We start from the raw sequence: 22,438 nt of genomic DNA on the forward strand, positions 1-22,438 counted from the left end.
CTTGTGTGCCACTGACACAATAAAAAATGTTCAGAGAACAATAGCATGCTGTAGCTCATCAACCAATCTGAAATAATTTTACTCCCGTTTTGTGTTGACCAGATTATAAAAGACTCTTCCAGTTGGTTGCTATAGTTACAGCACATCAGTATGTACTTTAGTACAGTAAATAGGCCTGACCGTACTGCGCAAGTTTAGTGCTCTATAGAACAAAGCATAGCCTAACTAGAAACTAATGTTCATTGAGGAAAGGTATATTAAAGTAGGTCTTTGAACATGTTTTGAAAATAACATGATTAAGAAGAATCAGGAAGCTTAATGGAACTAAAGCAGATTTCCAGGAAAAGAAAAATGCATAAACTGCACAACATGTAAAATTGTAATCAGCAAGTATTAGAGGCTAGGTTTGCTGCTTGTGAGCTGTTTTCCCAGTAGCTCTATCAAGTGTGTTTTCAGGTAGCTCTGTCACAGTGCAGTAGGGAAGGAGTCAATTAATTTTTGTTCTAAGCTTTCAGCCTAATCATATTTGACAGTGAAAATCTAATTGATTCTTTTGTTTTCACCCATCTTGCTAATTGCAAAATGTGCCAGTGAGCAAAAGTACAGGAGGTGTTGAGGGGGGGGGGGAAATATATTTCATTTTCCCTATCCATTTAGGCAGTGACTTTTAATTAGCCCATCTACTAATATGAGGTCGCTAAACTCTCTGTTTGATGCTTTATTCCTTCATGTGACATGCCATTCGTTTTGCTTCAGTTGGCTGGCAAAGGTTGTTGTATATCCATTACTCAGAACCACAGCACTTTGCATTTCTGAATTGACAAGCAGCTATATTGACCTAGCGCTTATTATGGGTCAACAACTGCGTTAACCAACGGAAGGACTGAGGGGCAATTAAAATGAATTGGCAAAAATATATCTTCCTAATTTACTCCAATTTGTTATTTATGCTAACATTGTATGGCTTCTATGGTGACACTAAACAGAATGGACCCAATAATGGCAATTAACATAAAAATATAATGGCTAATCAAATTGACAGCAACTGTTTCTCATCATCTCCACACACAATACATTATCAAAACAAACTATTATGAAGGAGGTAATTTCAGTGTTCTATTCAACCTGCAACATGTGTGCAGTCAGGGAGATGTGTACCCGCAATTACTACTGAATCTTAAAAACTAAACAAATAACTTAATCACTGTCCCTTTTTCATCTCTCTCTCCTGATGTAGCAATCAGGATTTCCTAAAAATAAATGTGTAGTGATATATAATGTGATTTTTTTCAGCGTATTTACAATAGGATAATTATGGCTGCCGGCTTTTTCTCTTCCTACTGCTGGATAGGAGGGATGGGATAGAATTGTTTCAACTGCGTTTTTATAAAGGAGGAACTCTAGTGGTACAAATTAAAGTTTTCAGATATAATATTCACCATTGGCGCCATATTTTTAAGAAGCTAACTTTTCTCATCCTGTCAGTTTTGGGTTGCATTACTGTTTTTGTGACATATGACCAGACACACATGGGTGTGGACTTTTTTTTTTTAAACTTAATTAGCCTGAATATTTTGTTTAGATTTAAGCTGGCCATACACCTATAGATTCTCGATCAGAAATTTGTGTTGCTGCCAAGAACCCTCTTTTGATTCTAGCTCAAATAGCCCATCATGCACAGACCAATGTTGATTTCGATAATTGTTCGTTAGCAATACCAACTCACTTTCGATCGACAGAACGGATTTTCATTTGCGCATGTGCGGTGTTCTTGCTGCGATTTTTTTTCGTACTAAAACGCCACTATTCCATTGATTTACGTTCGATTAAAAAAAAAAGATGACCGAGGAAATTTGGTCATGAGTACAGTAATTAAAATCTTTGGTGTCCCATCAACTGATCATCGTTCGAAAGACCATTCGTGGACGATTTTCTAAACAGAAATTGATGTGTATGGGCACCGTTTAGATTAACTTTAATAGCGGATGCAGGCCACGGGTGTTTGAGGTTTATTAAATTAGGTATGTCAAGCAGAAGTTAATGGTTAAGGTGTATTTTATGCATTAGACTCTCGGGACAAATGGAATTGTCTTTTCCCTAAAGTATCAAATATACTCTAGCCTATACTTCTTAGCCCCCTAAACCAAAATAAGCTAGAACTCTTCCTCCTATTGTGTGTACATTGTGGGGCCTGAAATGTTCTCTGGTGCTAACCACGCCTGTGCCCTAACTACCCATAGACATGAATGGGGCCTAAGATTTATCCCTCAGATATAAACACTGCAGGAGGACTGGGTGACTGGCACATCAATAAGGGCCAGCTTTGTGTATTCATTGTACCAACAATGAACATACTGACAGTCAGATTGACCTGAGCTGCTCCTTCACTTACCAAACACAGGGTGCAGGCAAGGTGGTTACTTCACTTACCTGTGTTAACTGCAGCAGAGAAAAATGCAGATGCTAAGCTGGGTGAGCTATCAGACAGGGTAAATCTCCAGACTGGTTGAACAGAAATCCAATCTTTGGCAGGTAAAACGGCTCTTATATCTGTATTTTGTCTTGGTATTTAGCAATTTGCCCAAATGTCAGTTTAAAAACTGTCTTTAAAATTTTATGCCATTCTATACTTTTTTTTTTGGACCCCAGCCTGAAGAATGTATTGCTATGGGCTTACACGCCAGGGACATTAAAGCCATTGCTGATTTAAAGTCTACGTCTCCCAACATTCCAGGATGGAGACTTGACCTAAACTTGTCTGAAAGATCTTTAAAGCAATTTCAATTGCCCCTCGGGCCCCCCCTGACAGTTTCTCTCCTCCCTGCTGGACGCTGCGCTGTATCAGAGAGGACATAAAGCAGCGCCCAGTGGGAGGAGAGAAACTAGGCATGCACGACTATTTCGGCCGAAAGATGGACTTTCTGCATTTTGCCAAAAGCATCCCTAGTTTTAACTGCTGTCTTCTCCTCCTCCTCCCCCAACATGTCTTGTTAGGTAGATTTCTTTTCACTTTCTGTTCTGTAGACTTAACAGGGAGTGAAAGGATATCTTTCCAATGTGAAGGACATTCCCTCTTGGACACTTGTTACGAGAAGAAGTGTTTTACCTCCATTCCTGTTCTGGTGTCAACTCACTTTTACTTCCATTGTTCTGGCTATCGGGGCAGTTATCATGAGTGAATCCCCTTAAGGCTCCATTCACACAAGTTTGCGTTTTTCGCATGGTTTTCCTCAAACACGCACATTTTTAACAAACTCTTGGATTCTGAACGTTTGTGGCTACTACTATAGCCAAGTTGTTTTATGCTTAGTATATGACTTTTACGCAATACCAATTTTTTTCAACATCGTGTTATTCCTGTGGTTATTTTTTTAGGTGATTATGACTATGCTGCTATCTGCTTACAACATTTATGGCAGGTTTATGACGTCACAAAGCCATCAGGGGCTGTTCTTGCGGGCGGTTTTTACATCTCTGTCTATATAATGTGCTGTGAGATTTGCGCACACGTCATTGCTGAGCCTGATAAAGGGGACCCTGCATGGCCAGAAAGAGCTTGTTCTGATGACCTGACACTCAATAAATGGGCACTTGGTGATTTGAAATTATTTCGGTGTGCTGGTATCCATTTACATTTATTGTCTGGCGGCACCATCCGCAGTCACTACGAGCACCCCCTCTGCTATTGGCCATCTCCGGTAAGGAGTGCGACAAGGCAACATGCGGAATCTGCCCAGAATGTTGCGCTTAGACTTTTTTGTGCGGACGTCGAACAGATGTGATGATACATTGCATTGTCTTAGTTTTTATGTTTAGTGCTTTTGTGTAAACGGAGCCTTTACAGAGTCGGACTGCAATAAAAACGTGACGGGTTTAAACACCTCAGAAAACCTGTTTTGGCCCCGATCTGGAGCTGAAAGTTGCCTTGAAAGGTTTGGTAAAAGCTTACTGTTGTGAATGACAAATTTTTAGGACATGTTTTTGGCAAGAAAGGCCTTGAATTTCTTCATATAGCAGAACTGATGACTTCCCCTGTCTTTCACTATTAAAACCAGATTTCCTTAATGTAACTACACTTGCTGTTTCCCTTGATCACCCCTGACAAGCCATGCACTTATCCTTCCCCATTCCACCAAATACTCCGTGAGGGGAATTTATCAAAACTGGAGCAGACAAAATCTGCAATATGTGAACAAGAAAATGTGTGCGTTGAGGGCCCTGTCACACCATGTCCGGACCAGATCTGCACGCATTTCTGCAAATGCGGTGGTTTTTTACGTGTTGCTGAAGCATTCCGGTGCGTTTTTTGGGGGGTGGGGAGAATGGCACTATGCAAATTAATCTCTGAGGTCACTTCCTGCTCCATGTCATAGCTCGTCCTCTTGTTTGTGTGAGCTCATGAGCAGACCTGTTTGATTTGTAGGCAGGTATGTTCTTCATTATGGTTATTGCAATCCTGAAACAACGTGCTCGCAGGAAACCTACATCAGAAAAGCAGTATACATGCAATCAGTGGGCAGCTACAGCAAAAGAGTAGTATGCATGCAATCATAATACATGAAGTGTTTGTACTCACGACAGCGCTCCTTTTCGGCTCTTCTCATTCGTGTAAAATCAGGATAAAATTTGGATGTAGATGCATTTTTTTTAGTCCTGTGTATTGTTTTTGTAGTCGTGGTGTCTCGGTTCACATAGTTCAGGGAATTTGTTTGTTTATTTTTTTCTCATTCTGGTTTGGTGCGTTTGTGACGCGTTCCGGTACAGAGGAAATGTGACATTCAGTATTTTTTTTTTCCTGCACTGGAGTCAACATAGCACAGAAATCACATACAAATATATTGGGATGCATTTTTGGTGCGGAAAAAAAAAAGTTACCTACCGTATCTGGTCCGAACACTGGTGTGATTGGGTCCTGAATCTGCCTAGTTTAGGAGGCATTACGTGTCCATTTGTGATTAGAACTTGTAGTTACTCGAGTACAGCAGGTAAACAGATGTGAAGTCATAATCCATCCACCAATTAATTTTTATCTTTTTCTCCAATACCCTCCCTTTATGGAGGAGGGGACATTAGTGGCTGGCTTAACATGCCCAAAATGCACGATTTATGTTTTCCCTTGCTTGCAATACTACTGCTGCTGCAACTTCATCTATATTGAAAAAAAGTAATATCTCGTGTTTGTGTGAGATCGATGTTGCTATGTCTTCTCGTGTTTGAGAGAAAAAAAAACTCACTCTGGTTTGTAAACGTGATGATATCCACAGATATTTGCTCTTGAAGTAAAGCTGAATTCTGCTGCTTTTGTTCCGGATAATTGCTTGCATACCTGCTTTTGTTGCATTAAAGCAGTTTTTTACTCTCACATTTTACAGGGTGATAAATGTACCAGTTGCTGTTATTGATTTTTATTTTTTCGTTGATTATTTTGCAGTACCCGGAGAAAGCCTTGTACACTCAGTTATGTTTCTATCGATTTATCTTTGACTGGGATTATGCGCTGGAGAAGGTTGTTACAGAGCAGGAGAAAGGTGAGGATGCATGTGGTCCACTTGTATTACGTTGACTTGAATTTCAGAATCGGGTTAGAATGAAGAATTTGTTATAGATCGGTGAGTGGAGGACCTGAAAAATCTCTACTCAGCAAGAGGTTGTGCATTCCTGCAGACATCTCTGCCCTCACAGATATGCCATACACCAGAGGTCCCCAATGTTATTGGCTAGTGAGCTACATTCACACATAGCTGTAGCTGTTGTTGATCATACTAACAGGTGTTAAAATATATATTTTTAAATATATAAATGCATGTCCTGCATACCTTTCAGTTTTATAGGACTTTTGCTAATACTCGCACAGGTACTCTGCACCTGATCAGCTCTAATAGCCAACGTTGGTAGCAGTAGAAGGGCTTGCGTCTCTAAACTACTACGGTAGTTGAGGCTTACTGTTTTATATGGGCCAGTGCTCTAATAACCATAGACTGTGCATGCCATTCATAATGAATGATGGTTTTCCATATATTTAAAGATAATGTGGGGAATTGATTAATGTTGCCACATTATCAGTGTCTCTCAAACTATCGGATCACTTATTTCTAGTGCATATAGTGACAGATTTATCATCTTAGTTTGTTTCATTCCTAAATGCCTACGTAAGGAGAATTGTCTCAAAACTGTTGCTATAATTTTTTTTTTAAACTGCTACAAGCTTGTTGGGAACCCCCTGGATGACAGCTGAATAGCCTGAGCTGCTCAGCTGACTTGAGGGTATGAGCCATCTTTGCGGTAGTTTAAGAAGTGCTCAGGAGAACTTCTAGGATGTGTGTCTGTTTGGAGCTCTTACTGTCACAAATGCTGGACACAAAAACTCAGCAGTTGAAATATGTGCAATGTCACAAAACAGTTGCATAGAGTAGGTTGAATCAATTGGATGTGATATTGGCGCTAGAAGAGAAAGTGCTATGGTATGCGGATACTGAGCAGATTACAACTGAGAAATTTCCACTACTAAAGTTATTCAAACACAAAAGAATGCAAACCTTAAAGTAGTACGAAAGGCAGAGAATGCATTAAAGTAAAAAAAACTTCCTGCTACCTTTCTATGCCTCCCCCGCCCCACCCAATTGCCGGCTCCCGGGCGATCTGCTGTGTCCCCGAAGTTCCGTGTTGAGGGGCAGGATCCCAAGGCCACTGGGGGCAGGGCAGCAATAGGCCACTCCACCTGCCTGTCATATTACTGTGAGGAGGCATGCAAAAGGGGCGTGGCTTATCAAGCATTGTGTGTGTGTCGGTGAATGCACACAGCTCGGCTTAGTTGCCGGCTGGGAGAACACATTGGTGTCTCCTCTACAAACAGGAGGGGAGATGGCCGCAGAATGAAAGCTGCTAAAAATAAATTGTGAGTGCAATAAAAAAAAAAAAAAAAGCTCAATAAATAAATGGCCATATACACTGCTGCTTAAAAAAAAACCAAGGGTTTAATGTCGCCAACTGAATGACGAGTGCAAGAAATTATGATTTTACCTCAGTTTGCACCAGTGATCAATGTTAAAAGGGAGTGTAGATCATTTTATGAACGTGCAGCAAAACTGCAAAATGTTTCTACACCCATATTAAGCTCAGCCAGCTAAAGTCACAAACTGTAACGTGGGAATAACCAGTTTCATGGAAGAAATAAGAGCCTTGGAAGTCTAAAGTGTATTTTCACTTTTGCAGCCAAGTTGGGACACACATGCTTTAAATTTGTTCCCATTCACATAGCATAATCCTAACTAAAAGAAAATCCATCTTTACTTTCTGTTTTCTAGAAACTCCTAAACTGAGATTTTCCGTCGTTATGTAATGTTAATGATGGACTGGGGAGTTACCGTATATACTCGAGTATAAGCCGAGATTTTCAGCCCATTTTTTTGGCTGAAAAGTGCCCCCCCTCGGCTTATACTCGAGTCAGCGTCAGGTGTCTTCTTACTTACCTCACCGAGCGTCGCGTCACTGCTGCTCCGTTGGGCGGCGCTCCGAGCGGGGTCATCTGGCAGTCTCCACTGTAATTAAGCCTGTCTTTACTATGCAAGAATATCTCATCAGTTGTAAAGTAGATTTGAACACTGTGTCCTTTTCTACACTGTGTGTTAATGAGGGAAATGCCGTCTGTCCCCACTTTGTCCCCCTCCAATTTCTATTTGTTGAGCTTTCAGTCTGCTAAAAGAAACAACTGAAAAGGTATGAACATTTTTTTTTAAATGTAGCTTTAGGTACGCTGTGTGAATAGGAAGACATACTAGACAGAGTGGAGTTTTCTCAAATTTCATGCAAAAGTGGAACTACGCTTTCAGTACATAGTTGGCACTGGCAGTGGGCTCATTTAAACAGACTCTCGAGTCTATTTACATTTGTAGAGCCGGCGGCCGGCTTTACAATAGAAGCTATTCTGGCGACTCAGCAGTAAACTTGTAAGCCTCCCTATGTGATAGCAAGTACAGTAAAGCAAAAATACATTTTTAAATAAATGTACAAATTTTTTAAAAAAATTTAAAGTCCCACGCAAGCACTCGCGTCATAACGTAAACATGGTTGCACCTATGTACGAAAACGACTGTTGGGTATTGCAGCGCTCGCCAGAGTGCGAGCAATAATTCTAGGGCCAATATTTATGCTTATCTCATAACTGATTACCTCTAGGTGCTTTTAAAGCATCGCCTGTGGACTTTTTGGTGTACTTAAGCTTGTTGCCGTTTCACAGACGCACAAAATGTTTAACCTGGGCATGTTGGGTATCCATCTACTCGTAACTTCATCTTTTATATTTTTTTTATAATGCTGAACACATTATAAACGTATTTTGGGGCACTAAATTTAACTTAAGTGCATTTTTCGCTAACTTTTTGGGTTTGATAATAGGTTCCGCTAATATTGTGCAACATAAACATTTTATTCTAAAGGGTCTTGGTTTTCACAAAATATATAATGTTTGGGGGTTTCAAGTAATTTTCTGCCCTAAAATGTGAATTGTAACATGGGTGCAAAAAAAGGCCTTGGTTATTAAGGGGTTAATCAAACAAAGCTTAATTTTTAGTGGAATACTTTTTCTGAGACCTCCTAAGCACTGTCCACTTGTTCCAAGCTATGTAATTAGCTTTGGCACATGCTTGCTTACTCTCCTTAGTAAACCCCAATATGCTTGTGTAAACCCTGATAGTAGAGGCTAACCTTCACATCTCAGATGGGGGCAGCCTATTCATAACTGTGATTAGCTTGCACATGCCCTGTAGAACTTGGACTGAAGGCTCCAAATGCAGCCAAGCTGTGGGCATGGAGAAGGCTCAGATAAGTAGTTATATGTGGCTACCCTACTTTCTCTCCTCAGAAATACCCACTATCATTCTTGGTGACTTTAACATTGCTAATAATATTAACGACTTAATAACATTGCTTACGACTTAACGACTTACAAAGCCATCCACAACTCTGCACCCGGCTATATCTCCAACCTCGTCTCAAAGTATCACCCTAACCGTCCCCTCCGCTCTTCCAATGACCACCTGCTTTCCAGCTCCCTCGTCAACTCCTCCCATGCTCGCCTCCGGGACTTCTCGAGAGCCTCTCCCATCCTCTGGAACTCTTTACCCCAACCTGTCCGACGATTTCCCACTCTGACTGTCTTTAGGCGATCTCTTAAGACTCATCTTTTCAGGGAAGCCTATTCCACCTCAACCTAACCACTGAACTATCACTTTTTCAAACATTTCATCCCCACATAGCTACCTCCTCATGTATCACTTGCCCCTCCCTTTTAGATTGTAAGCCCTCAAAGAATAAACATAGATTTCAGTTGGTACTGATACTGCCACAAATTTCTGCTTATTCCTATGATCTAGAGCCTAGAATAAGTAGAGTAAACATTTAAAATGCACCTATCTTAAAAAAAAAAAAAAAAAGGAATTAAATGTTGAAGTCTATAAATAGTTTGGGCTACTATTTTTTTTTTTATATATAACTTTACTAATGTATAAACATGTGAATGGCTTAATAATATGCCCTCCTAGCAACTCAAGTCCACATGCATTTAGTTATACAGTTATTGAATGACTTAAAAGGGTTTAATTGCATAGTACGGAATCTCCAGCCTTTCTCTCTTGGATTTTGCCTACAAACTTTTTAGCACTACATATTTAGACTAAATGGCAAGTAAAGGATTCTGGGTAAGATCATGCAGGCTCTGGCTGATAGTCAGTGGGAAAACAAGCAGGAGTAATATAAATACACGGCAACAATAAAGTAGAGGCATTGTGCAAAAAAAGTGTTTCATGTTACAAATGACCACCTTTTAACAATCACATGGAATTATACCTGTGGTTGATACATATTTGTGAATACTGGTTTAAATGAAGTAAATACACGTGTTAATGGAATTTCATTGTTAAGATGATTTGTGCCTGCCAAGATTCTGACTGTCAAAAGCATATCAGAATGTTTTCCCATCTTAAATAATTTAGCTTTGAATATAATTATGTAATTATTTTGACATAAAACATAACATAGTATCTCCACTTAGCTTGAAACAGACATTTCAGCTGAGTGATCACTAAAAGACACACAAATATGACTGAATGATAGGCAGCACAATTTCTATTTACACAATAGGAATACGCTTTAGCTATTTTGGAGTTCTTTATATACCCTTTTTTTGATTAACCTGCTTCCTAATAAAAATTAGCTGACATTTCTAATCCTGGACATACACAATGCAATTTATACTAGCAACCCAACTGATCTCATTATCTTTAGTGATTGCGTATTGTAAATAAAAATCAAATCGCAAATATTACACAATTCTGCAAGAAAATGTTATTATGTTCCCTCAATGTATTTATTTTTCCATTGGGATATTCAGTATTACTAAGGACTGTAGTTTTTGGGCTTCTTGTTGTGTCTGCACCTTTGTTGGGTCAAACTACATTATGTGTAATGGTTAGTTTGATGCCAGTTACTGCAGAAAATCATCCGTTTCCTTTTAAATGCTCAGAACTTTGTGAAGCACTATTTTCTTCCAGAATATAAATTCAGAACTCTTCCAGAATTTTAATTCAGAACCATTAAAAATGGCTCTTTATGCTGCCAATGCAGCTTGATTTTGTCCTTTGCCTGCAGTTTTCTACATAGTATATCTGAACCTGAAACTTTTCTCAAAGAGGAGGCTTAAAATTGCAGCCAGTTTTCTTTTTTTTTTCCCTTTTCTCTTCCTGTCCTGTATACTCAATAGGAAGTAAGAGGATATCTTCATAACGTGAGTGATATCCCCTCTTAGTTGTTACATGAAGTATCCCCATTGGAATGTTTCCCCTGTATTCCCATTCTTGTGACGAACTCAAAATTCCTGGTTTACCCTTACTTTTATTCCCAGTGACATTGGTGATGTGGACAATTAGAGAATCTGGTGTTAGTTGCCCATGGACTTATCCACAAATTCAAAATAAATATACACTATATTGCCAAAAGTATTGGGACACCTGCCTTTACGCGCACATAATCTTTAACCAGTTGACATCCGGGGGTTAAACCCCCTTCCCATCCAGGCCATTTTTCAGTATTCAGCGCTGCGGTTACTTTGACATTTATTCTGTCATGCAGCGCTGTACTGAAATGAATTTTATACCCTTTTTTGGGGACACATAGAGCTTTATTTTGGTGGTATTTATTCACCACTGGGGTTTTTATTTTTTTATATATATGTGAAAAGAAATTACAGAAAATTAAAAAAAAAAGTTTCCCCTATAATAAATTCTAAAACATTTATTATTACCCAATTTTTTGTTAAAATATAAAAGACGGGGTCACGTCGGGTAAAGAGACACCAAACATGTCAAGCCTTAAAACTGCGTACGCGCGCAAAACCTCAAACTACATTACCCAAAATTGGCCATAGGCGACGCATTAAAAGCTTTTACCGCTCATCAGTTTAGTGTTATCAGTGATTGATGGCCCTAAAATGATTGCTTTCACTGCAACGTTCGCGGCGATATGTAACATGTGTAGCGCAATTGACATTTTCGCGTGCTGGCGCATGCGACGCATGTTTACGTTTAAATGTGCGTAAACGAAGGTGGGGGGACTTAAACATTGTGAGGGGGGGGTTTACTTTTTTTTATTTGTGACCTGTTATTTTTTTAAACTTTTTTTGTTTGTGACTTTTATTTTTTTTAACTTTTTTTATTTATATAGATTTTTTTTTTTACACTTATTGTTATTGCTATTACATAGGGGGATACTATCCCCCTATATAATAGCACAGGTACACTGACAGGTCCTCTTTATGGAGACATTAGGGGTCTCTAGACCCCTAATGTCACCTGGAGACCCCAAAAGAAGCTGATGAAGCACAGATTTGCTTCTTCTCTCTGGCAGTAGGAGCCCGATGACTGACAGGTGAATGCGGAAGTGATGTAATACACATCACTTCTGCATTCACACTACAGAGGGAGATCAGCAAGGAGCTGATCTCCCTCCCTCCCCCTCCCGAGCCGGTCCCGGGCCGCAGATGGGCTAGCGGATCCCGGGATTAAAGGTGAGGGTCAGGAGGGGGGAGATGGCGGCACTCGCGATCGGGGGGGGGCTCCCGAAATTCACGCCATACAACCGATTGGCGGCTATAGAGCTGCTGATCGGTTGTATGTGAAACAGCCGTTAAAGGCTGTAGAAACAAGCGGGTCTTTCCTGCTCGTGCGCACAGTTATCGACTTCTGAGCACTGTGTGCTTCAGCATGCGCTGACCCCGCTCTGTCATTTTACATGAACTACAACTTCGTGGCTGAGTTGCTGCTGTTCCCAGTTGCTTCCACTTTGTTATAATACCACTAACAGTTGACGTGGAATATTTAGTGGCAAGGAAGTTTCACTGATGGACTTATTGCACAGGTGGCAACCTATCACGGTACCACGCTTGAATTCACTGAGCTCCTGAGAGTGACCCTTTCTTTCACAAATGTTGTTCATGCCTAGGTGCTTGATTTTATACACCTCTAGCCATGGGGGTGATTGGAACACCTGAATCCAATGATTTGGCCTGCTGTCCTAATACTTTTGGCAATATAGTGTATATATGGACACTAAGGAAGAAAAGCTTATAGTACACTATACATGAATATGTACCACTTTTTAATAAGGATGGTAAATATGACATCATGGAGTTCAGGCCCCTGGGTGACATGGTCTGCGATGTATATATCCAATACCATCCTCTCTTCAGTAAGCGATCTCCAGTGCCTGCCACCCCCCTACCCCTGCCTTTTCAGTTAAGAGGCAGGTTCCAATCTATCACCATACCTCTGTTTATGAATCTGATGCAATACCTCATTGAAATAAACAGCTACTGGTTTATTGGGGTTAACAGGCCTTCAACAGTTCTCAATGGTCACCCTGACACCACTTCTGTGTTTCTGAAAGTAACTTTTGAAGGGACCTGTAGTTTTCTCTATATAAATAAGCACACATGGACGCTTAAGCATATACTTACAGAAGACTATTGCAATTTAAATAATCACACATTTTTAAACCTATATTCTAAATGAGCTTGTGGAAAAGTAGGGCCAAAAATAATGACACTACAGATTTCATTTTTGACATTTGTAACATCCTTTCTTTTCAGAAATGTTAAAAGGTCTGTCTGTGTGGTACTGATCTCTGGCATATGCCCAAACAAAGGAGTCTTTCAGATTTTTACTGCAAATATAACTATATAAAGGGGGCTGCTAAATATCTGTACATTGATCTCCATCATAACTCAATATGTGGGAGCTTATATTACAAGTTTTGTGAGAAAAAATGTAATGTGTATAAAAATTCTATAACACGTAGTGAAGGCCTAGTTTCACTGCATTCTTTTGAAAGCCTAAGCCAGAACCCTATCCAAGACAACTGTACAATATCCACATTCAATTAATTTATCCCACATTTTAGAAATTTGTAACTTTCAATCTTTCTTATTTTAACAAAAACGCAGTATTTGCCTGAACTGAGAAATCAGTTAAATATCAATCAGATATCCTGGATTTTTGGGCAATTTCTGGCACTGTTTTTTCACTTGAATAAGAAACCTCAATAACTGTAATTTTAAGGTTTATTCTAGGGATGCATCAATACCATTTTTCCACACAGAGTACGAGTATCGATACTTTTCCTCAAGTACTTACCGATGCCTTTTTGTGTCTGTGTTATGTGAAACATAACAAACTAATGATTTTAGGACATTGGTGGAGAGCCAGGGCCCGGGTTGCAGATGTGACCCTGGTAGTTCTGCCACTGACTCCGAGCTGTAGAGGGACTACAAATCTCAGCAATACATTATATAGCAATGCAGAAAAGCAGCTATAGAGGCGTACAAATCTCAACAATACAATATACAGCAGTGCAGAATGTCACCAGCTATACATGACTACAAATCCCAGCAATACATCATAAAGAAATGCAGAATAATACCATCAGTTACCGAGGACTACATATCTCTGCAATACATTATACAACGATGCAGAATAATAGTAAATTAATCTTCTACATGCCGTGCTGCTCTGGGGTGCCAGCCTGATGTCTTGAGCAGAGGGTCTCGGGAGAGACGCGCTGTAAAACGCTCAGCATGTGAAAACCAATAATTGCCTAGGAGCATGGTTCCCACCTGGGCGTATTTCAGCGCGTTCCTACGCGCTGAAAAACGCCCTACGCCCAAAGAAGTACAGGAGCTTCTTTGGGGTGTATTTTCCACGCGTATCCACAGCCGGATAGCCCTTGTAAACGCGTGTTTCGTTTACCGCAAATCGCACTAAAAACGCTCGGCAAACGCGCATATTCCGTACGCCCAGGTGTGAACCCAGCCTTAGGGTATGGTGCTGGGTAAATTGAAGTGCACAGCAATAGAAAAAAAAAAAAACCTGACTTCTATCTGAATAAGTAGTCTTGCCTTTATCTATACTTAGATAATTAAGAAATAGCAAGTACTGATCTGCAGTTAAAGTCCTTAATGACATTTGCAGAGATTTTAAGGATTGCTTAAAACTTATAGTTTTGGTGATTGTGGGAGAATAGACCAATACCAGATATTTTTGCATTTGTTAGCATGTTGCCATTTGTTTTGCATGCGTTTTATTGTGCAAGCCTTCAAAGTGGGTGAATATTTACAACCATCCAAACCCTTCATGATCTGGCTATAAACTGCTGGGTCGAGTGAATGTTTTCTAATGTTTGCAGCTTCCTTTATACTATTCTACCATCTCCTGCATCCTCTGCAATGGGGGGGGGTTGTGTTTTCTTTTTTGTTTTTTTTTTTACTCTTAAGGTGCCCATACACTGCTCGATTCTCGTACGAGAATCGCGGGAAATCCCACGATCGTACGAAAATCGAACAGTGTGAACGAAGACGTGCGACCGTTTCTACTGTACGGTCGCACGTCTTTTGTCTAAGGAGCATGTTAGAAAACCAGCCGAGAATCGTACGATTTTTGGCTGGTTTGAACAGTGCTCGGGAGACAAATGCGGAACGGGCCGGTGTGCGCACGTGCACACTGCCCGTTCAGCATTGCGGTCATCGGAAGCCCGCCCCTCGGGGGCGGGCTTGCGATGATCGAGAGTGCGATCTGCCTGTCCAAGATGGGCAGATCGTACGTTTTTTTAATCACTTTACAACCATCGCAAGACTAACGTCTTGCGATGGTTGTACAGTGTATTGCCACCTTTAGGAGCAGCACAGTTAATGCATAATGGTCTGTGCAATAGGAGAGCCATCACCACTATCTGGTAAGAGTATGTCAAACACATTTATCATGCATGGAAGGCAAAGTGTAAACCCTTAGGCAGTTCTCGTTTTTCTTTCTAGGAGAAACATGTCATTATTTACAATGCCAATACTGCCACACCAAAAAGGTATTCCATAGCTTAACCATTCTTACTGTACTCAACCCTTTCCTAAACTGGTCATATTTTGATACCATAACATGCAATATCTCTAATATAGTTGTATCCCAAAAAGTAGGTTATGTGTACTTAAGAACTTTCTGCCAAATGCCATATAAACAACTGTTCTGCTTGGTCTGCCTTGCAAGGGAAAATGTGCTGTGCTTTAAAACAAATGGCACTTCCCCCACTGATACCATAGAGATAAAGGTAATATATGCATTGCACAATGTACACATTAATATGTTGGCCATAGGGGGATCTTATGAATTGCTTTTTCTTTTTGGGAGTAACCTATTGCTTAAATATGTGGTATTGTGCCTTTTACCAAAATATACATTTTATAACCATGTGTGTGAATGCTGATCCAATTGTGCCAGGCATTTTTACTCCCATTGATTTGAAATTCAAATGAAAGTAGCTGGTTATCTCAATTGCAATCTAAGACTTGAATACCATACCTTTTGTGCATCTTTGAAAATCTTTTGTGATTGTAACTGAACCTTGAACAACCCTAAAGGTCACTGGAAATTGATGTTTAATAGGTTGACGTCTGCTTCTTGATTTCTTAGAGAATATGGCTAACTCCCTTGCTCTGTTTTTTTTTTATCTACTTCAACATTATGGACAATGTAATCCATATGGTCAAAGTCAAAAAAGTTCAGATATGTTTTAAATACGCTGAAAAGTCCCAATTGTACACGTATTCATCCTTTGCTAGACAACTCCTAAAAAGTGCTGTGCAATTAAAGTGTTAATATGAACATGTATATATACACACACTGATCAGCCATAACATTATGAACACCCGCCAAATATTGAGTAGGTACCCATTTTGCCGCCAAAATAGCCCTGACCCGTCAAGGCATGTACTCCACTAGACCTCTGAGGGTATGCTTTGGTATCTGGCACTAAGCCATCAGTAGCAAATTCTTTAAAGAGGAACTTTACCCATATCTTTGACATGACAACAGATGCACCTTTAGAAATGTTTAGCAATGGCAATCCTCAAATACATTCTTGCTTTTTTTTAACTAAGGGCAGATTACTATAATCCCCCTTTTACTTCTTGGAACTCTGGCACACGTGCATGCACATCTCAGGGGACGAAAATGTGTTTCTCTGAAATCTCATGAAATTACGGATAAGATTTCTCAAGCAATGCACTGTGATGTAACCTTCCCAGGGTGCAGCAGTTGGGCACAGGCTGCATCACTAATGCCCAATAGAACCAGGAGGTGGAAAAACAGTAATTGTAAGTAAAAGAAAAATGTTTAATGTGAGGCTCCATTCACGCCTGAGCCGCTCTTTGCGCGTATTCGGCTGTACGGATACGTGTGAAGCTGTTCTAAACACAAAAAACAATTTACTTCAATGTGCATCGTTCACACCATTACCAGGACCACGCATCCCCCGAAATAGTGCAAGCGCGATAATCCAGCGGATTCCGCATGTTTGCGGCTATTTAATAGCCACAAACGAGCAGCATCCTCGCAGATTGAAAAACATTCGCGTTTTTGTCATGCAAGGTCTTCCGTGCAGGAACTGCAAACGCTTTGTGTAAATGCAGGCTAAGACGAGTTGATGTCCACACGCAGAGATGCATGCTGATGTGATTTTTAGCAAAAGGGGGTAAAGTTCCACTTTAAGTAATGTATGTTGTGGGGTGGGGCCTCCATGGATCGGACTTCCAGTATCCCACAGATGCTCGATTGGATTGAGAATTTGGAGGCCAAGTCAACACCTCAAACTCATTGCATTCCTTAAACCATTCTTGAACAACTTTGCAGGACGCATTAACCCGCTGCAAAACGGCCACTGCCGTCGGGCAATGCTGTTTCCATGAAAGACTGTACTTGGTCAGCAACAATGTTTAGGTAGATGGTATGTGACAAAGTAACATCCACATGCATGGCAGGACCCAAGGTTTCCTAGCAGAACATTGCCCAAAGCATCACACTACCTCTGTTGGCTTGCCTTCTTCCCATAGTGCATCCTTGTGCCCTCTCTTCCCCAGGGAAGTGACACACGTACCCGGTCATTCATTCTGATGCTCATGTACTTAGGTTATTTAGGTGCTTTTTGGCAGTGGACACAGCATGGGCGGGCACCCTGACCAGTCTGTGGCACCATACGCAACAAACTGCAATGCACTGTGTGTTCAGACCGCTTTCTATCAGAACCAGCATTGACTTTTTCAGCAGTTTGAGCTACGGTAGCTTTTCTGTTGGCTCCTTCCTTGGACCATTTTTGCTAGGTCCTGACTACTGCAGACTAAGTACGTCCCACAAGAGCTGCAATTTCAAAGTTGCTCTGACCCAGACATCTGGCCATTACAATTTGGCCCTTGTCAAAGTCGCTCGAATCCTTGTGCTTTCCCATTGTTTTCTGCTTCCAACACATTAACTTCAGGGACAAAATGTTCACTTGCTGCTTACTATATCCTACCCACATACAGATGTAATTATGTCATTGTAACAAAATAATGTTATGGTTGATCAGTGTGTGTGTGTATATATACAGTATAGTGTGTGTGTCTGTGTATAATATATATACAGTATCTCACAAGTGAGTACACCCCTCACATTTTTATAAATATTTTATTATGTCATTTGACGACACAGAAGAAATTACCTCCAGATATGAAGCTGAGCACGTGCACTCAACTTCTTTGGTCGACCATGGCGAGGCCTGTTCTGAGTGGAACCTGTCCTGTTAAACTTCTGTATGGTCTGTACCGTGCTGCAGCTCAGTTTCAGGGTCTTGGCAATCTTCTTATAGCCTGGGCCATCTTTATGTAGAGCAACAACTCTTTTTTTCAGATCCTCAAAAAGTTCTTTGCCATGAGGTGCCATGTTGAACTTCCAGTGACCAGTATGAGAGAGCGAGAGCGATAACACCAAATTTAACACACCTGCTCCCCATTCACACATGAGACCTTGTAACACTAACGAGTCACATGACACGGGGGAGGGAAAATGGCTAATTGGGCCCAATTTGGACATTTTCACTTAGGGGTGTACTCACATTTGTTGTCAGCGGTTTAGACATTAATGGCTGTGTGAGTTATTTTGAGGGGACAGCAAATGTACACTGATATACAAGCTGTACACTCACTACTTTACATTGTAGCAATTTTTACAATGTAAAATGAAATTACACTCATTTCTTCAGTGTCGTCACATGAAATGATATAATAAAATGTTACAAAAATGTGAGGGGTGTACTCATTTCTGTGAGATACTGTATATACACTATATTGCCAAAGGTATTGGGACGCCTGCCTTTACGCACACATGAACTTTAATGGCATCCCAGTCTAGTTTGTAGGGCTCAATAATGAGTTGGCCCATCCTTTGCCGCTATAACAGCTTCAACTCTTCTGGGAAGGCTGTCCACAAGGTTTAGGAGTGTATCTATGGGAATGTTTGACCATTCTTCCAGAAGTGCATTTTTTAGGTCAGGTACTGATGTTGGACGAGAAGGCCTGGCTTGCAGTCTCCGCTCTAATTCATCCCAAAGGTGTTCTGCCAGGTTGAGGTCAGGACTCTGTGCAGGCCAGTCAAGTTCCTCCACCCCAAACAAGCTCATCCATTTCTTTATGGACCTTGCTTTGTGGTGCGCAGTCATGTTGGAATGCGCTGACCCCACTCTGTCATTTTACGTGGACTACAAATGTGTGGCTGAGTTCCTGTTGTTCCCTGTTGCTTCCACTTTGTTATAATACCACTAACAGTTGACCGTGGAATATTTAGTAGCAAGGAAGTTTCACTGATGGACTTATTGCACAGGTGGCAACCTATCCTGGTACCACGCTTGAATTCACTGAGCTCCTGAAAGCGACCCATTCTTTCACAAATGTTTGTAGAAGCAGTCTGCATGCCTAGGTGCTTGATTTTATACACCTGAGGCCATGGAGGATGGGAGGATTGGAAAACCTGTATCCAATGATTTTGGAGGGGTGTTGCAATACTTTTGGCACTATAGTGTGTGTGTGTGTGTATATATATATATCTATACATACATACATACATACATATACACCATATACACACACCGGCCACTTTATTAGGTACACTTGTTCAATTGCTTGGTAACACAAATTGCTAATCAGCCAATCACATGGCAGCAACTCAATGCATTTAGGCATCTAGACTTGGTGAATACTTGCTGAAGTTCAAACTGAGCATCAGAAAGGGGAACAAAGGGGATTTAAATGACTTTGAAGGTGGCATGGTTGTTGGTGCCAGACGGGCTGGTCTAAGTATTTAAAACACTGCTGGTCTACTGGGATTTTCACGCACAACCATCTCTATGGTTTACATAAAATGGTCCGAAAAAGAAAGTATACAGTGAGCCACAGTTGTTAGACGAAAATGCCTTGTTGAGGTCAGAGGAGAATGGGCAGACTGGTTGGAGATGATAGAAAGGCAACAGTAGCTCTCACTCGTTACAACTAAGGTATGCAGAATACCATGTCTGAACGCACAACACGTCGAACCTTGAAGCAGATGGGCTACAGCAGCGGAAGACAACACCGGGTGCCACTCCTGTCAGCTAAGAACAGGAAACGGAGGCTACAATTCGCACACTCACCAACATTGTACAATAGAAGATTGGAAAAACGCCTTGTCTGACGAGTCCATTTCAGCTGCAACATTCAGATGGTAAGGTCAGAATTTGATGTAAACAACATGAAAGCATGGATCCATCCTGCCTTGTATCAACAGTTCAGGCTGGTGGTGGTGTAATGGTGTGGGGGATATTTTTTTTCCTCACACTTTGGGCCCGTAATGCTATTATGTCAATATGGTCCAAAATCTCTGAGGAATGTTTCCAACACCTTGTTGAATCTATGCCACGAAGAATTAAGGCAGTTATGAAGGCAAAAGGGGGTCCAACCTGGTACTAGCAAAGTGGACCTTATAAAGTGGCCGGTGAGTGTGTGTATATATGTTTGTATGTAAATGTATATATTGTGACCTGGGATCTTTAACCACTCAGTCTCCACTGTTGGAAATGCCACACAACGATGCAATTGTGTTCAAAAATAAGGTAATATGCCTTTTTATTAATAGGTCTGGCACAACAAGCAAAATAAGCATAACAAAACAAAAGTCCTTGGTCAGCTAAGCGTTTTCAAAGAAAAATGCAATAATGCCACTTGTTCCCAAGGAAAACAAAGCAAATGGATGCACAGACCTTTCAAATTAAGTTTTCCTTTTTGAGATAAATTCTCTGTCTCATAGAAATAAGTGTTTGCAGTATGGTCTCTCCACTCTCCAGCTCACTTCCAACTGAACTTTCAGACTACCTGGTGCTGCTCATTAAGTGCAGGTGAGGCACTGGCTGGGCCAGAAACTCTGGACTGGCTTCTCTCCCTGCTGCGCTTCACGTAAACTGCAGAGTGGAGCACAGTTGGGGAATATAGACACCCTCTACTACCATGCCTTGGGTTCTGTAACACATCCTCCCCCCTGCTCAGACCTAGTGGGGTGAGCGACCTAGTCAAAAGTGTAGAGGCATCTGTAGGATGAACTCCTTTGAGAAATCGGGGGTGACCAACACCAGCTGTGTACATATGGTTTCCTTGAGAATTTGGAATGCCAGTTCTGCTTCAGGGGACCATTTCACTACCACTGGAGTATTTGCACTGGTGAGGTCAGTTAAGGGATCCGCAATCGTAGCAAAGTTGGAGATAAATCTCCAGTAGTATCGGACAAGTCCCAGGAATGATCTGGCCTGCTTCTTCGTCTGAATTTGTGGGCTCTTCCTTATGGCTTCAATTTTAGCAAGTTGTGGCTTAACTATCCCTCTTCCAAAGGAATGGCCAAGATACTTGGATTCCTCTAAGCCAATGGTACATTTGCTGTCAACCCGGCACTTCATATGGAGTTAAGAACGGCTTGCACCTTTGACAGATGAGACTCCCAGTCTTCGCTATGGATGACCACGTCATCTAGGTACGCTGCTGCATAACCGACATGTGGTCTTAAGATCTGGTCCATCATTCTTTGAAATGTTGCCGGAGCCCCATGCAAACTGAAAGGTAACACCTTTTCAGTTTGCCATCTGCAGTGGAAAAGGCAATCTTTTACTTTTTCCCGTTCCGTAAGCGATACTTTCCAATAACCAAATACTTTCCAATAACCCTTGGTCAGGTACCTGGCTTTCCCAAGTCTTTCCACAAGTTCGTCGACTCTTGGCATTGGATATATACGTCAAACTTGGATATTGCATTCAGCTTCCGGTAATTGTTACAAAACCTGATTGTGCCATCGGCTTTCGGTACGAGCACAGTTGGGCTACTCCAGTCACTTTGGGACTTCAATTACCGAAAGGTCTAGCATTTTCTTCACTTCTGATCGAGTTGCTTCTCTCCGGGCTTCAGGTATCCTATATGGCTTAAGATTTATGGCTTAAGATTTTACTGTGATGACGTCATGCTTTATCACAGTAGTTCTTCCTGGTATGGGGGAGACAACATCTTTATTCAGTCTTACAAACTCTTGTGCCTCCCTATTCCAGTGGATAGTCAAGGTCTCTGAAATATTGACTACGGGATCACTCCTCTCAATAGGGAGATCTGCCGCTTTCAGTGTTACAAGACTTACCCTTTCTTTCCATGGCTTAAGTAGGTTCACATGGTAGATTTGCATCTCCTTCAGCCTCCCAGGCTGTCTTACTTTATAGTTCACTTTCCCCAGTTTTTCAAGGACTTCATACGGTCCATGCCATTTTGCCAAAAATGTATTTACAGTTGGGACCAGGACTAGCACTCTATCTCCTGGGTTAAATACACGAACTCTGACATTTTTGTTGTAGCTCTTTGCTGATGTTGGGCTTTTTCCACTTTTTTGTTCTCTTACTATGGGCATAATGGCTGTCATGCGTTCCTGCATCTGAAATATATTCTATCACTGAGATGCCACAGCCGGGACGGATCCCAACATTACTGTCGAGATCCACCCAGCTGCTTGATTGACAGCTGGCTCTGCCATCTAGA

At 41.1% G+C, this 22,438-nt stretch overlaps 1 protein-coding gene across 1 annotated transcript in view; it reads left to right on the forward strand.

The window, feature by feature from the left end:
* POLA1 (DNA polymerase alpha 1, catalytic subunit) overlaps positions 1–22,438 on the forward strand; it is a 282,895-nt gene that overhangs the window by 225,147 nt on the left and 35,310 nt on the right. The window contains exon 36 of the mRNA XM_018561137.1: positions 5,432–5,528. Within this exon, the coding sequence (XP_018416639.1) occupies positions 5,432–5,528 (97 nt within the window). The remainder of the gene's footprint in view (positions 1–5,431; positions 5,529–22,438) is intronic.

Source organism: Nanorana parkeri, unplaced genomic scaffold (genome assembly GCF_000935625.1).
Source record: "Nanorana parkeri isolate BGI_ZX_2015 unplaced genomic scaffold, ASM93562v1 scaffold503, whole genome shotgun sequence".
NCBI classification, from domain to species: domain Eukaryota; kingdom Metazoa; phylum Chordata; class Amphibia; order Anura; family Dicroglossidae; genus Nanorana; species Nanorana parkeri.